General features: G+C 47.4%; 1 protein-coding gene across 4 annotated transcripts in view; it reads left to right on the top strand.

Annotated features, from left to right (window-relative positions):
- The window catches only part of LOC109897321 (protein TANC2), a 137,123-nt gene that overhangs the window by 112,429 nt on the left and 9,997 nt on the right, over positions 1 to 14,697 (top strand). For 2 of the 4 annotated variants that reach the window (XM_031834229.1, XM_031834231.1), the window contains 11 exons: positions 2 to 150; positions 2,042 to 2,237; positions 2,607 to 2,846; positions 8,350 to 8,475; positions 9,736 to 9,771; positions 10,198 to 10,479; positions 11,244 to 11,365; positions 13,103 to 13,334; positions 13,529 to 13,779; positions 13,991 to 14,188; positions 14,352 to 14,683. In XM_031834229.1, coding sequence (XP_031690089.1) covers positions 2 to 150; positions 2,042 to 2,237; positions 2,607 to 2,846; positions 8,350 to 8,475; positions 9,736 to 9,771; positions 10,198 to 10,479; positions 11,244 to 11,365; positions 13,103 to 13,334; positions 13,529 to 13,779; positions 13,991 to 14,188; positions 14,352 to 14,683 — 2,164 coding nt within the window. Of the gene's footprint in view, position 1; positions 151 to 186; positions 297 to 2,041; positions 2,238 to 2,606; positions 2,847 to 8,349; positions 8,476 to 9,735; positions 9,772 to 10,197; positions 10,480 to 11,243; positions 11,366 to 13,102; positions 13,335 to 13,528; positions 13,780 to 13,990; positions 14,189 to 14,351; positions 14,684 to 14,697 lie in introns of those variants that run through there. The other 2 variants (XM_031834232.1, XM_031834230.1) reach the window with 2 other exon arrangements.

Genomic DNA, 14,697 nt, shown 5'->3' on the forward strand with positions numbered 1-14,697 from the left:
GGTGAGGAGAGCCAGGAGCTGGGCCCCCCTCCCTCTGTGGACGAGGCAGCCAACACCCTGATGACGCGCCTGGGCTTCCTCCTGGGAGACAAGATGAACGAGGGACAGCCGGGCTCACAGTACGACATGGACGACCACGACGACAGCCAGGTAGGTTACACACACGCACACTGCACACACACTAGAGTACAGTAAGAGCATGGACGAACACGACCACGGACATGTAGGTTACACACACGCACACTGCACACACACTAGAGTACAGTAAGAGCATGGACGACCACGACGACAGCCAGGTAGGTTACACATACGCACACTACACACACACTAGAGTACAGTAAGAGCATGGACGACCACGACCACGGACAGGTAGGTTACACACACGCACACTACACACACACTAGAGTACAGTAAGAGCATGGACAGGTAGGTTACACACACGCACACTACACACACACTAGAGTACAGTAAGAGCATGGACGACCACGACCACGGACAGGTAGGTTACACACCCTTTTGTCATGCACTGTTACAGTATATTATTATTAGTTTGTCAATACTTTGGAGTCTTTAAAGACCCATCATGGCATCAGGATACAAAGTGCAGGCTTTCTCCTAGATGAGTGGTACTCCAATAGTCACTACTGTAGGTGGCCAACACACAATGTGGTCCAGCTTATAAGGGCCCCACAGCTATAGATGCACACCCCCAAACAGTTGGATGTGCAAATCACTTTCCAAGGCCTCTTAAGCGTCGGAACCAAGTGGACCATTTTGTAGATTGCGTCATTTGTTTACGGCAAACTCAATGGCCCCTGACACCACTATGCGCTGGCTCAGAAGATGTTTGTGAAGATCAATCCTATGAGTTATGGATAACCTAGCTCTGAGTGAGGGGCGCTAGGCTCTCCTTCACGCCTGCAGAGCAGAACCAACATACCGTGACCTAGGGCAGCTGAGGCCCAGAGGATGGTAACCCGCTACCTCGGTCGTGAAAACTGCCCGCCACATGCCACATCCTCTTGTCTAAGCAGTGTGCCTCCACGGAGGCCTATCCAAAGGCAGATCCAACGATGCTGGAGCGACTCCGCCTTAAAGCCTGACCCACTTTCCACACTTCACACGTTGGGTGCATCTTAACTAGTGCCTTCCACCTCTGGTGTCCTTCATCAGCAATGATCTGACTCTGGCCCATTTTGCCTTTATCGGTCTTTCTGATCTGTTGAGATGAGTGGAAGGAGACGAGGAGAGGAGAGCTTGTTTAGACTATTGAGATGCACCCCTTGTTCTACACAGCTCAGCAGTATGCCTTTGGTTCGGTCCTTCGTGCCAAACTGCAGTGGTAACAAAAACCCAGCCCTGGTTTTCTCAAGTCGCAGTTTAGAGGCCTGCCACTCTCACGCAAGCAGTCTGGGTAGGCTAGGTGGGAGGGAAACTCCCGTTCTATATTCATTTCTACGGAGCCTCCCTAAACACATCCGAATCACAGCAGAGTTGTTATCATGACCAAGGAGCATTCCATACTTGGATGCCCTCTGTCTTACGCCAAACCTTCCCTAAGAAGTCACTCACACCTCTGCTCACATCCTGGTCTCCTGTGAACATCTATGCTATTCTGACTAATCTCCCGATTTAGTTTCAAATGACCAATGTCCAAATCAACTCGTTTTTCATTTAGAGCCAGGGCCATGGATAACTGATGAACAGATTGTCTGGAATAAGAATCCAGCATGCCCGGAGGTGGGCCTGCCTCTCTCTCTCCCTGCCCCTGCTCAATAGATCAAAGTATAACTGGATCTATTCTACTTGCTTTGCTCACTAAACGTATTGATATTCTACTGAATTAGAATTCATTATATTGCAAAAAATGGTTCACTCATGAAAATAATTGCATGAGTCATCAAAAGATATTAAAAAGTGATGACTCTACGGTTACACATGCACTGGAATAATATGGCAGGCAAGGACCGTAATCAATGATTGCTGATCCTAGCATTCTTTCTCGTCTTGTCGGTCTATGGTGTGTGCGTGCCCCTACCAGGGCATGATGTCAGTGACCCAGCGGATCAGCCCCTGCTCCAGCCTGGCCAGCAGCACAGCCTCCCCCCCTGCAGGCAGCCCCTGCTCCACACTGCCCCCCGGAGGGGCCCCTGGGAATCACGCCTCCGGAGACTGCGCCTATGGTTCCATCACCAGCCCCACCTCCACCCTGGAGAGCAGGGACAGCGGCATCATCGGTGAGGGACAGACGCTCACTTATTTTGTGGAAGTTATGTAATGTTTCCCATGTATTTCCTGGCATGCCAAACGTTTACACTGAAAGCCATGTTTTCTGTAACAATTTGATATACTCATGTTTAAATTCTTAACATTTTGGAAAAGCCAGGTGATAGGATGAGCTGTATTTAAATATGTTTGCTTTATATCCTTATGTGCTCTACTGTTGGGAGATTTTGTTATTGTTATAACATTTACTTTGAGGCGCGTAATTGAATGAAGACTAAACTCGCCTTGCTCCATGGGCCTTAATCAGTTTTAAACTAGGCAGAGTCTCTAAAGAACTGTAACACGGCATATATTTGTCTAAACTACCTTTTATCTGACAGCCACGCTGACCAGCTACTCTGAGAATGCTGACCGGGGTGGGGGGAAGCACGGGGAGGGCTCGCGGGGTAGCCTGAAGCTGTGGCAGACCCAGAAGTGTTCGGGCACAGACTCGTTCCTGTACCGCGTGGATGAGAACATGGCTGCCTCCACCTACAGCCTGAACAAGATCCCAGAGAGGAGCCTGGAGACGGCCCACTCCATCCCACTCTACCTCATGCCCCGGCCGAACTCTGTGGCAGGTGAGTCACTATTCCAGCCACACCTCTTGTTTATTTGTTTAACAGATTTCATTGCACACTTTTAGGCCAAAAGTGGCATACAAATGAATGTGCTGCTAAAGGTAGGAGATTCATTACCCTTTGAAAGTTTGGGTCTGTTCTATATCAATTTCCATTAAGACAATGACCTGAAACTCAGAATGAATTGAAAATCCTTATAGGGTTTGGCTATATTACTTTCATAAATGTGTGATATTTAGTTACCAAGTTGGAATTGACCCCCTTCTCAGCATCTGAGACTGACAGTGTTCCCACCTCATTTAGGTGCTCTTATTTAACCCCCTGTGCCCCTCCGACATTAACTTGAATGGAAATTGGGAACGTTAATGTTCTCACAGTACCTGGGGGTGGGGGGTGAATACCGCAGATGCCATGGTAAAAACATTCCTTCAGGGTGAGGAAAGCCCCACAGATCCCCCTAAAAGTGTTCAAACATGTGTTTTCAATGTCCTCTCTATGTCGGGGCATATAAAAGCAGCATAGCAAGCTGGTTCTAAAAAAGCCTGTAGCTCCTCACCTCTGACTTGGCCTATCCAGTGGGATGAATGGAGCTGGGCTAGCAGTGTTTAAGGGGTCGATCATACAGGGGTTTACGTTGTTTGGCCTGTGTCTTTTGACTTCTGACACATGCCCTCTAAGAGGCCACTGAGAGGAGTGGAGTGCAAACAAAGCTTATTGAAGAGTCAGGGAAGAAAGCTGGGCATGGTGGGAGAATGGGGGAGGAGACTGATATAGGAGAGAGAAAGGGAAAGGAATAGAGATGTAAAGAGAGGGAGACAAACTGATAGAGGAATAAAGAGAGAAAGGACTACCAGCAGATGGATATACAGTAGGGGGGACACTGATTAAATGGAGAAAAAGGAAAAGGAAAAAAGACAACCGGATACAGGAGAGAAGGGGAGAATGTGTGGCATAGATTCCAGTCATCAGTAAGATGGAAGGAATGAGCAACATTAGTTTAGTGGAGAGAGAGGGGAGTCTGCGTAAGAAAGATGGATAGGGAAAAGGAGGGAGGATAAACCGGGCATGGAGAGGCTTGGCCCAGGCAGCACTGAAACATCAAAGCCATGGGCATAGTCCCTCTGGTGACTGGGGGGAGAGACGGAGGGGGAGATGGAGAGAGAGAGAATCACACAGAGAGAGAAAGAAAGATAGGAGGGAGGCACCCTGGTAACGAGGGAGCGGAGCGAGATAAAGAAGTGTGAATGTTGGAGAGAACGAGTGCAGCGCCCCAAGTCCCCCACTGCAGCATTCAAATCAAATTGTATTAGTTACATGCGCCGAAAACAACAGGTGTAGATCTTACAGTGAAATGCTTACTTATGAGCCCCTAACCAACAATGCAGTTTAAAAAAAATTATGAATAAGAAATAAAAGTAACAAGTCATTAAAGAGCAGAAGTAAAATAACAATAGCGAGACTATATATATACAGGGGGGTACCGGTACAGAGTATGTGCGGTGGCGGTTAGTTGAGGTAATATGTACATGTGGGTAAAGTTATTATGTGACTATGCATAGATGATAACATCAGAGAGTAACAGTGATCAGGCCTACCGCTGTTGTCATCTGCAAACTTAATGATGGTTTTGGAGTCATGCCTGGCCGTGCAGTCATGAGTGAACAGGGAGTACAGGAGGGGACTGAGCACACACCCCGGAGAGGCCCCTGTGTTGAGGATCAGCATGGCGGATGTGTTGTTACCTACCCTTACCACCTGGGGGAGGTCCATCAGGAAGTCCAGGATCCAGTTGCAGAGGGAGGTGTTTAGTCCCAGGGTCTTTAGCTTTTTGATGAGCTTTGAGGGCACTATGGTGTTGAACACTGAGCTGTAGTCAATGAATAGCTTTCTCACATAGGTGTTCCTTTTGTCCAGGTGGGAAAGGGCAGTGTGGAGTGCAATCGTTTGCATCATCTGTGGTCTGTTAGGGTGGTATGCAAATTGGAGTGGGTCTAGGTTTTCTGGGATAATGGTGTTGTGAGCCATGACCAGCCTTTCAAATCACTTCATGGCTACAGATGTGAGTGCTATGGGTCGGTAGTCATTTAAGCAGGTTACCTTAGTGTTCTTGGGCACAGGGACTATGGTGGTCTGCTTAAGATGTTGGTATTCCAGACTCAGACAGGGAGAGGTTGAAAATGTCATTGAAGATACTTGCCAGTTGGTCAGTGCATGCTCGCAGTACACGTCATGTTAATCTGTCTGGTCTTGCGGCCTTATGAATGTTGCCATGTTTAAAGATCTTACTCACATCGGCTGCGGAGAGCGTGATCACACAATCTTCCGGAACAGCTGGTGCTTTAATGCATGTTTCAGTGTTATTTGCCTCGAAGCGAGCATAAAATTAGTTTAGCTTGTCTGGTAGGCTTGTGTCACTGGGCAGCTCTCGGCTGTGCTTCCCTTTGTAGTCTGTAATGGTTTGCAAACCCTGCCACATCTTCGTCCTGTATTGATGCTTTGCCTGTTTAATGGTTCGTCGGAGGGCATAGCGGGACTTCTTACAAGCTTCCGGGTTAGAGTCCCGCTCCTTGAAAGAGGCAGCTCTACCCTTTAGCTCAGAGCGTATGTTGCCTTCTGGTTGGGGTATGTACGTACGGTCACTGTGGGGGGGACGTCATCGGTGCACTTATTGGTGAAGCCAATGACTGATGGTGTACTCCTCAATGCCATCGGAGGAATCCTGGAACATATTCCAGTTTGTGATAGCTAAACAGTCCTGTAGCTTAGCATCTGCTTCATCTGAACACTTTTTTTATTGATCTAGTCCCAGGTGCTTCCTATTTAAATTTTTGCTTGTAAGTGGAATCAGGAGGATAGAGTTATGGTCAGATTTGCCAAATGGAGGGTGAGCGAGAGCGTTCGCTCTGTTTACTGTGGGAGTATAGGAAATAATATGAGCTACAATCCTTTGGCCTTTCGGACTTTGTGGTGGTAGCTGGGGAATAGGCCGCCACAGTTCCTCATCCAATTGGAGACCATGTTCTGTTGGACGTCACCAAACTTCATGTAGTGATAGATGATTGTTGTGATTATGTTCTGCCCAACATAACTCAGTCCAGTTGCAAGCCTGGAAGTGATAATGGGACAACTGTCATGTCAAATAAGACAGTATGTCAGCTTATAAATACAGCCCTAGCCTGTGGCATCTTGTAAACTGGGGACATTGTGAAATGGTGGATTGAATGACTGTATAGAAAGCTTTGATAATCACACACATGCCACTGACAGGAGAGGAGTCATTGCTCAGAGGGAGCAGGGAAGCAGTAGGTAGGGATGTTCTGGTCTGCTGTCCTTCTACACGCCTCAGGAGCAGAGCAGGGGCAGCCACCCACACTGGGCTCTGAACGAGAAGCTCTCCGCACTCACTCCATATATCCTCTTTCTTTACCTCTACCTCGCTCCCTCCCCTTTCCCTCTAGCTTGTCTATTTCTCTCCTCTCTCTTGCCCTCCTCTTCCAACCACCTCCTCCTCAATCTCTACCTCCTGCCTCTCTCGTCTCTGTCTGCTCTCTTTCATCCTATGTAGTCAAGCTCACTTTCAAAATGGCTCTGATCTCCTGGTTCAAATGCACTAGATTACTCCAACTGATAGAGAGGCTACCTTATGAGCCTTGACATTCTGTTCTGCAGAAACGCACGCCTTCCACCCACTTTCCTTCTCTCTCTCTCTCCCAGCACAAATCTCACATAGCAATGACTATTAAAAATACATAAAACACAAACCCAACTCCACCTAAGCAACGTGGTAGAGTGTGAAAATGTCTCCGTAGCTCCACGTCAAACCCCATGAGCTATGGCAGTGGCTACCCCCATGGACATTTATCATTGATTATGTTTTAAATATGTACAGTACCAGTCAAAGGTTTGGAAACACCTACTCATTCAAGGGTTTTTCTTTATTTTTGACTATTTTCTACATTTTAGAATAATAGTGAAGACATCAAAACTATGACATAACACATATGGAATCATGTAGTAACCAAAAAAGTGTTAAACAAATCAAATATATTTTACATTTGAGATTCTTCAAATAGCAACCCTTTGCACACTCTTGGCATTCTCCCAACCACCTTCATGAGGTAGTCACCTGGAATGCATTTCAATTAACAGGTTTGCCTTGTTAAGTTAATTTGTGGAATTTCTTTCCTTTTTAATGCATTTGAGCCAATCAGTTGTGTTGTGACAAGGTAGGGTGGTATACAGAAGATAGCCCTATTTGGTAAAATACCAAGTCCATATTATGTCAAGAACAGCTCAAATAAGCAAAGCGAAACGACAGTCCATCATTACTTTTAAGACATGAAGGTCAGTCAATCTTCAAGTGGAGTCACAAAAACCATCAAGCGCTAGGATGAAACTGTCTCTCACGAGGACCGCCATAGGAAAGGAAGACCCAGAGTTTCCTCTGCTGCAGAGGATCAAATGTTATTTGTATTATTGTTTCACTTGTCTTTTTGACCTGCACTGTTGGAGCTCTGAGCTTAAGAATTTCACTTTACCCTGCAATTACATCTGCGACCCTGTGCATGTGACTAATAAACTCAAAAAAATCTAAATCTAAAATCTAAGTCTAATACAGCTGCTCGCCCACACCAAGGTCCCCGCAAACCACCGTAAATCTGGGATCCCACACGCCACATACCTGCTACAGTTTTAGCTGTATTGCAGTGGAAAGGTAGTAGTCTGGGAGGGATCCCTGCCATAGGTAAAACAGATCACGGGTTGCAGTTTAGGTGAGTGGTGGATAGAACTTATTTTCTTCCATTTAATTGTTGTTAGCGCCAGCTAGCCCAGTGGTTCACAACTTTGTGGTATGTGGGTATGCAGGGTTTTATTGAAGCCCATTAAAAAAACAGGATTACACTCTTTTCCTCGCAGGAAGGAAGGAGGTGCGTTGTTAGTCCCTCCCTGTAACAAGAGGTTATCTCTGTCATTCTCCATAAAGCTCTTATCCTCTTTACTGCAGTATCTTCCTACTCTTTTTGTTCTCCCTATTGAAAGACAGTGGTTTTTGGGACAACTGGAAGAGCTCTAGACTTGGGTATATTGTTAACAGAGAGGGGAACAACTAAACAAACTATCTGGAAAAGGGGTCGTCCGAGGAAGGAAGTGTGTTTGGTGTGTATGAGGTCACACGCTTTCACACAGGCTCTCACACACATACACTCTACCACGCTATAGCTACACACATTAGTTCACATTAGTCTTGGACACTGACCGTTTTAAACCACTTCTGTTTGCTTTGGGTTGGATTTCAAATGGGTCTGGTTCGTAGTGGATCTCAATGGGGAGGTATGGAACTGATATGTTTGTGTATTTCCAATGGTGTCTGTCGTTAGCATTAGCAATTTAGCATTCAGGTTTAGGCTGTTCAGTGACTCCTGGCTTTGTTTGACTAACTCTGTTTTTCTTCTCATCTGTTGCACCCATTTACCACACACACACACACACACACACACATTAGCCACGAGTTCGGCCCACCTGGAGGACCTGGCCTACCTGGATGAGCAGAGACACACTCCCCTGAGGACCTCCCTCAGGATGCCCCGTCAGAACTCTGGGGCCGGGCGCTCCGGACACGACCTCAGAGGTAGGCCTCATATTACTCTGGGTGGGGGTGTGGTGGATAAGTGGGCTGGTTTAGGATCTGAATGGGCTTGTTTAGGATCTGAGTGTGTGGGATACTGGTGGGGGGGTGTAGATTGATGAGGAAATGGGGGTGGGGGAATTTGGGGTGTGGGTCAGGGAGTGGAGGTGGGGTGATTTAGGGACTGGGGTTGTGAGGGGTAATTTTGTGGTGTGTGCTAAATCTGCTTCATCTTCCTATTTACTCCCACTCTACCTTGACCACTCTCAAAGTGTGTGTGTGTGTGTTTGAGAGAGAGATTGTGTGTGTCTTGGAGTATACTTGTAAATCAGTGTGTTAGTAAGTATGATGAGTGTATATCCGTGTAGACATACTTGGTGCACTCAGTCCCTCTAAACCCCTATCCCTGCCTGGTATTGGGTGATGTAACCCTCCCTTTGGGCCTGGTACACCACACGCACGCACACACACCCTGGTACACCTTAATCCGTCTCCCCTCCCAGATCAATGTTATCGACCTTCGCTCCTCACCACTCCCTGGCTCATCTGTCACTGCAGGGGTCCTGTCTGAGGTCCCATCACTCATGGCCAAGGCTTTTTAAGGCTTAAATCACACTCACACTAGCAAAGACACACACTGAACACACAATGAACACGCACAAACAGACTTGCACATGCACACACACACACAGATATTCAGATATATACACACAAACGCACACACCCTATCTTTCTCCAATTCTCTATACCTCTCCCTCTATTCCTCCTACTCTATTCCCTACACTCTCTCTGACTGTATTTTTAGCACCCTGCCTGTCACACTATCATGCTTACCACAGCACTTTCTCCCTAAGATCAGACCACACCGGGAATGAAAACTCATTGAGATATCGCCTTACCTTTGCCTTTCTTACTCCTCAGTACAGAACTACTGAACGCACACACTCTCACAACCTCGGCTCTGAGGCATATACAGAAAACATGGGATCCAACAACAAGAAATATGCTCAATCGATATTTGTATGTGTCTGAGGCTTCATCCTAGGATCAGGGATGAAATATTGGGTGTGGCTCCCCACCACCCTGCTCCCTCCCTCCCTCTCACCATCCCCTCTCCTCTGCTAGCTAGCTGCACCAACCCTCCCATCCATCTTCCCCTTTCTCCTCCTCTTTCCCTGCCCTTCCATTTCTCTCTCTCTCTTTCTCATGCTTTGTCTCTCTCTCCTCTCTTGCGTTGTCTCTCTCCTCTGTCCTCTGCCTCAGCTTCTGCTTACAGCCATGCCTGGCAATCTAACTCACGTAAGTGATGCTCCTCTCTTTCTCTTCTCCCATTATAAGGCATTATACTGTTCTACATCATAATGCCACGTTATAATGATGTGCTTATTAAACTAGTGGTGCTGTATTAGTAGGATTACAGTATCCCTCTACTACAATATGTTATCTAATCCCCTGCCCCCCGCTCTGCTAACCATATGTACTTGTTATATACAGGCAGTATCTACCCATACACTTAGTAGTTCTGTTTCATTATGTAGTTCTTAGTATGAAGCCCAATGGTGGCGTTCACCCATGGTGTGTGTTATTTTGATGAACATCCCCCTCTATGGGTGACAAGCTGACGTTGCACTGAGGAAATGACAATGACAGTGCAGTGGACTCTACACATCAAGTCCTGTGTCTTTTCCCTCACCTGTAATCTGTCCCCTTCCTCTCTCTCTCCAGTACGCTTTGCCCCCTACCGCCCCCCGGATATCGCCCTCAAGCCCCTTCTGTTCGAGGTGCCCAGCCTGACAGCTGATTCGCTCTTCACCGGGAGGGAGTGGCTCTTCCAGGAAGTGGACGCCCGTCTTCATGGCGACGACTCGGCAGCCAATCGAGGTGTGGTTGTCGTGGGCAACGTGGGCTTCGGCAAGACTGCCATCATCTCCCGCCTGGTGGCACTCAGCTGCCACGGCAACCGCATGAGACAGATCGCCTCGGACAGCCCCCACGCCTCGCCCAAACGTATGCTTATACCGTCCTACAGGAGTGTGTGTGTATAACAATGCTGGCTGCTGCTAGAAGGGCCTGTTGTACTGGGCAGTGGTGGAAAAAGTACCCAATTGTCATACTTGAGTAAAGGTATAGAGATACCTTAATAGAAAGTTACTCAAGTGAAAGTCATCCAGTAAAATACTCCTTGAGTAAAAGTATTTGGTTCTAACTAATGGAATTGGTAAAAGTAACATAAGTAAAAGTATAAATAATTTTTAATTCCTTATATTAAGCAAACCATATGGTACCATTTTCTTGTTTTTAAAATGTACATAGCCAGGGGTACACTCAGACATAATTTACAAATGATGCATTTGTGTTTAGTGAGTCTGCCAGATCATCATGTGTTCTCTTGATAAGCGTGTGAATTTGACAATTTTCCTGTCCTGCTAAGCATTCAGCATGTAACGAGTACTTTTGGGTGTCAGGGAAAATGTATGGAGTAAAAAGTATATTATTTTGGGGGGGAATATAGTGGAGTAAAAGTTGTCAAAAATATGAATAGTGAAGTACAGATACCCCCCAAAAATACTTTAGTATTTTAAAGTCATTAGACACTGGGCATGTGTCTTAAGATGCGTATAAAAAGCATTCGTGTCTGTGTAAATAATGCACACAGTAAATGCACTCAACTCCCTCCTTTCTCTCTCTTCCCCCCTCTCACACACACTCCCTCCCTCCCTCCCGCTCTCCCGCTCTCCCGCTCTCCCTCCCGCTCTCTCACTCTCTCTCAGATGGAGAGACCCTGCCACTCACCCAGCCCCAACACTCCCATGGCACCCTGGGGGGCAGCTGCCCTGGCACCCCCGAGATGAGGAGACGCCAGGAGGAGGCTTTACGGCGGCTCGCCTCACAGGTACAGTACTACTACACCACCACACCACTCAGTAGTCTTAAGTACCATTCAAAACCCCCTGACTAGCTGGGTGAATCCTTGCTAAGAGGTACATGTCTGGTTTACACTATGTTCTATTTTTATTTGAACGTTCTACAACGGTGTGCCTTACTGAACGTGGCCCGGATTCAACTAATTAACTGGTCATTGGGACATTGCTAAGGGGGAAGGTGTGTTGATGCTGTCAAAGCCTGTTCACCTGCTCCTTTGTTCTTCAGTGTCAGCAGCTTTTTCCTACAGCGTCTCTGGTCTGGAGGCTGTCTCTGCCCTCTGACCTCCTTGTGGCCTTGTCCTCTCCCTTCTCACTCTATTATTCATTCTCTCTATCCGCTGCCGCTCTTCTCTCATTCTCTCCGTTATCTGCATTCTGTTCATTCTACATCCTTTTCTCTCTCCATGCTCTCTCCCTATGTCCTTAACCCATCCTGTCTAGCAACACTGATGCTAATGTCTTCCTTTATTCACTTAGCACTCTCTCTCTCCCTCTTCCTCCATCCACTGTCAACTCCTGCTATCCAATCTGGCTCTTCATTCCGTCTCTTTTTCTCTGTCTATCACTCTCCATTCCATTTTCATGACTGGTGGTGTTGTGCAGACACAGCAGAAAAACTAAAGGGTAGCTCTCACTCCCCCCCCCCCCCCCCCCCCCCATCTCTCTCTCTTCTGTCTCTCTCTTGTTTCCTCTGTCTCTGTGCTATGGCCTAATGAAATATGCATAGGCCCAGGGAGCAGTGTTCCAGCCGAGCCATTAGATCCCCTTAGCGGCCACATGCATTCTTAATGATAGCCTGCTCCAGTGGTTGACCCACACACACACTTTCTACACACACTTTACACACCCACACTACACACAACTCTACCACACACAAGCATCACAAATACTACACACATCCCTGTGGATGTCAGTTGCCAGAAGTATACGGCTATGAATCTGTGTATGACCTTCGGAGTGAAGCTCTCTAATCTAGTCTGAAATGTTCCTGAGGGAAGCTTTACGTTGGAGCCAGTCTGTGAAGCCTACTGGCTTTCTTCAGCACTCCAAGTCCACTCTATCCAAGGCAGCGCTGTATTATACTGTACATTCAACTACAGATCTAGGATCAGACTGCCTAACCTTATCCAACAAGGGGGTTACAAATGATCTGATCCTGGACCATTTCACCACCCCCAGGGTCTTAGTGCCAGTCAACTCCTCTGACACACTAGAGACAAAGACCTGACAGTCACAACAAGCTACACAGCAGTCATCACTCTTCAATGAATAATGTAACATGGTATTGTTTTTCAACAATGTTTTAATGAAGCCTCAATCTGTAGCTGTGCTTCAGTCTGCTTTAACTCTCTTGTGTCATAAAGATAATAGTGGTTAGTTGGCACAGAATGTCACCTAGGCCTGTTTGGTTCGTGTTTTATTTGATTGTTACGTGCTGAAGATTCAAGACGGAATATATTTGTATGGGTTGTTTTGCACCCTCTTCAAATCCAAATTTTTTGGTCACATACACATGTTTAGCAGATGTTATTGCATGTGTAGCGAAATGCTTGTGGATTCAGTTAAATGTACCTCTCTCTTTGGAAAAATAAAGTGTGATAATCAGAGATATCTAGATAAAATACATTTTCAATTTCAATGGGATCACCTATATAAAAGTCATATTTTTTTTTTTTATCTCACTTCCACTCTCTATCGCCCCCCAGGTGGTGGCATACCACTACTGCCAGGCGGACAATGCATACACGTGCCTGGTGCCAGAGTTTGTCCACAACGTGGCGGCTCTGCTGTGCCGGGCACCCCAGCTCATGGCCTACAGGGAGCAGCTGCTACGGGAGCCCCACCTGCAGAGCACCCTCAGTCTGCGCTCCTGTGTCCAGGACCCCCTCAATGCCTTCAGGAGGGGCGTGTTGGAGCCCCTCGACGTCCTGCACAGAGGTCAGGGGTGTTCAAGGTTTTATGGAACTGCACAGGAGCTGTGCATTTGATAAATTGTTATTTTCTCTCAGGGTTTGGGCCAGCTCCATTCATGTTTTCCAAAAAACAACTAAATGCCCCATCTCAGTAGTTAATAGTCAATTCTTTCCACTCCTTGTCCTGATAAACAACCTTGTTGTCTTTGTGTTCATCAGAGAGGAAGATAGCATGTGAGGAGGATCTGATCATTCTAGTAGACGGGCTGAATGAGGCAGAGTTCCACAAGCCGGACTACGGCGACACCATCACCTCCTTCCTGTGTAAGACCATGGAACGCTTTCCTCCCTGGCTCAAACTGGTGGTCACCGTCAGGACCTCCCTACAGGAGATCACACATCCCCTCCCGTTCCACCGTATCTCTCTTGACCGCCTGGAGGAGAATGATGCCATAGACCAGGACCTGCAGGTAGGGTTCAGGTTTACACCAAACCATCTGTCTGATGTCTTTACTCTCTGATAGTCATCTCTCACTTCAACCTCAATCAATTGTAGTAAAAGTAGTCAACCGTGATTTAAAACGATGATCAACTATTTTAATAAAAGCGGTCATGGTGATAGTATTACACCCCCCACCAAGTTATCATGATGCTGAACTCCTTTTTCTTCCCGACCTGCAGGGCTACCTGCTGCAGAGGATACAGGGCAGTGCTGAGATCCAGAGCAACGTGTCTCTCAACGGGCGTCTGGACAACGCAGCCTTCGCCAAGCTGAGCACCCACCTCAAGGCCCTGAGCCGCGGCTCCTACCTCTACCTGAAGCTGACGCTGGACCTCATCGAGAAGGGCTACCTGGTACTCAAGAGCTCCAGCTTCAAGGTGAGTCTGTGTCTCAGTCCTGGAGCTATATACTGTATGTCTCTCAAGGTTTTTGCTTGTGTTCCATACTCTGCCTGTTTGTCTGTTTATCTCTCTCTGTGAAAGTTTTTATGATGTTTCCTTACAAAACTGACCCGAGGTGTTTCTCCATGTCTCCCCCCAGGTGGTGCCAGTGAGCCTGGCTGAGGTGTACCTGCTGCAGCTCAACATGCGTTTCCCCACCCAGTCGTCCTTCGAGCGTGCCCTCCCCCTGCTCAACGTGGCCGTGGCCTCCCTCCACCCCCTCACGGACGAGCAGGCGTATGGGGCAGTGAATGCTGGTGCCGTGCGAGGCCCCGCCCTGGACTGGGAAGATTTCCAGGGGAGACTGGAGCTGCTATCGCCCTTCCTGGTGCGGAGAAGGGACGGAACACGTATGTTCACACACCCCTCCTTCAGGGAGTGGCTCATCTGGAGGGAGGACGGGGAGAAGACCAAGTTCCTCTGTGACCCGAGGTAGGGAGACACTG

This window comes from Oncorhynchus kisutch, linkage group LG10 (assembly GCF_002021735.2).
Source record: "Oncorhynchus kisutch isolate 150728-3 linkage group LG10, Okis_V2, whole genome shotgun sequence".
Taxonomy (NCBI): domain Eukaryota; kingdom Metazoa; phylum Chordata; class Actinopteri; order Salmoniformes; family Salmonidae; genus Oncorhynchus; species Oncorhynchus kisutch.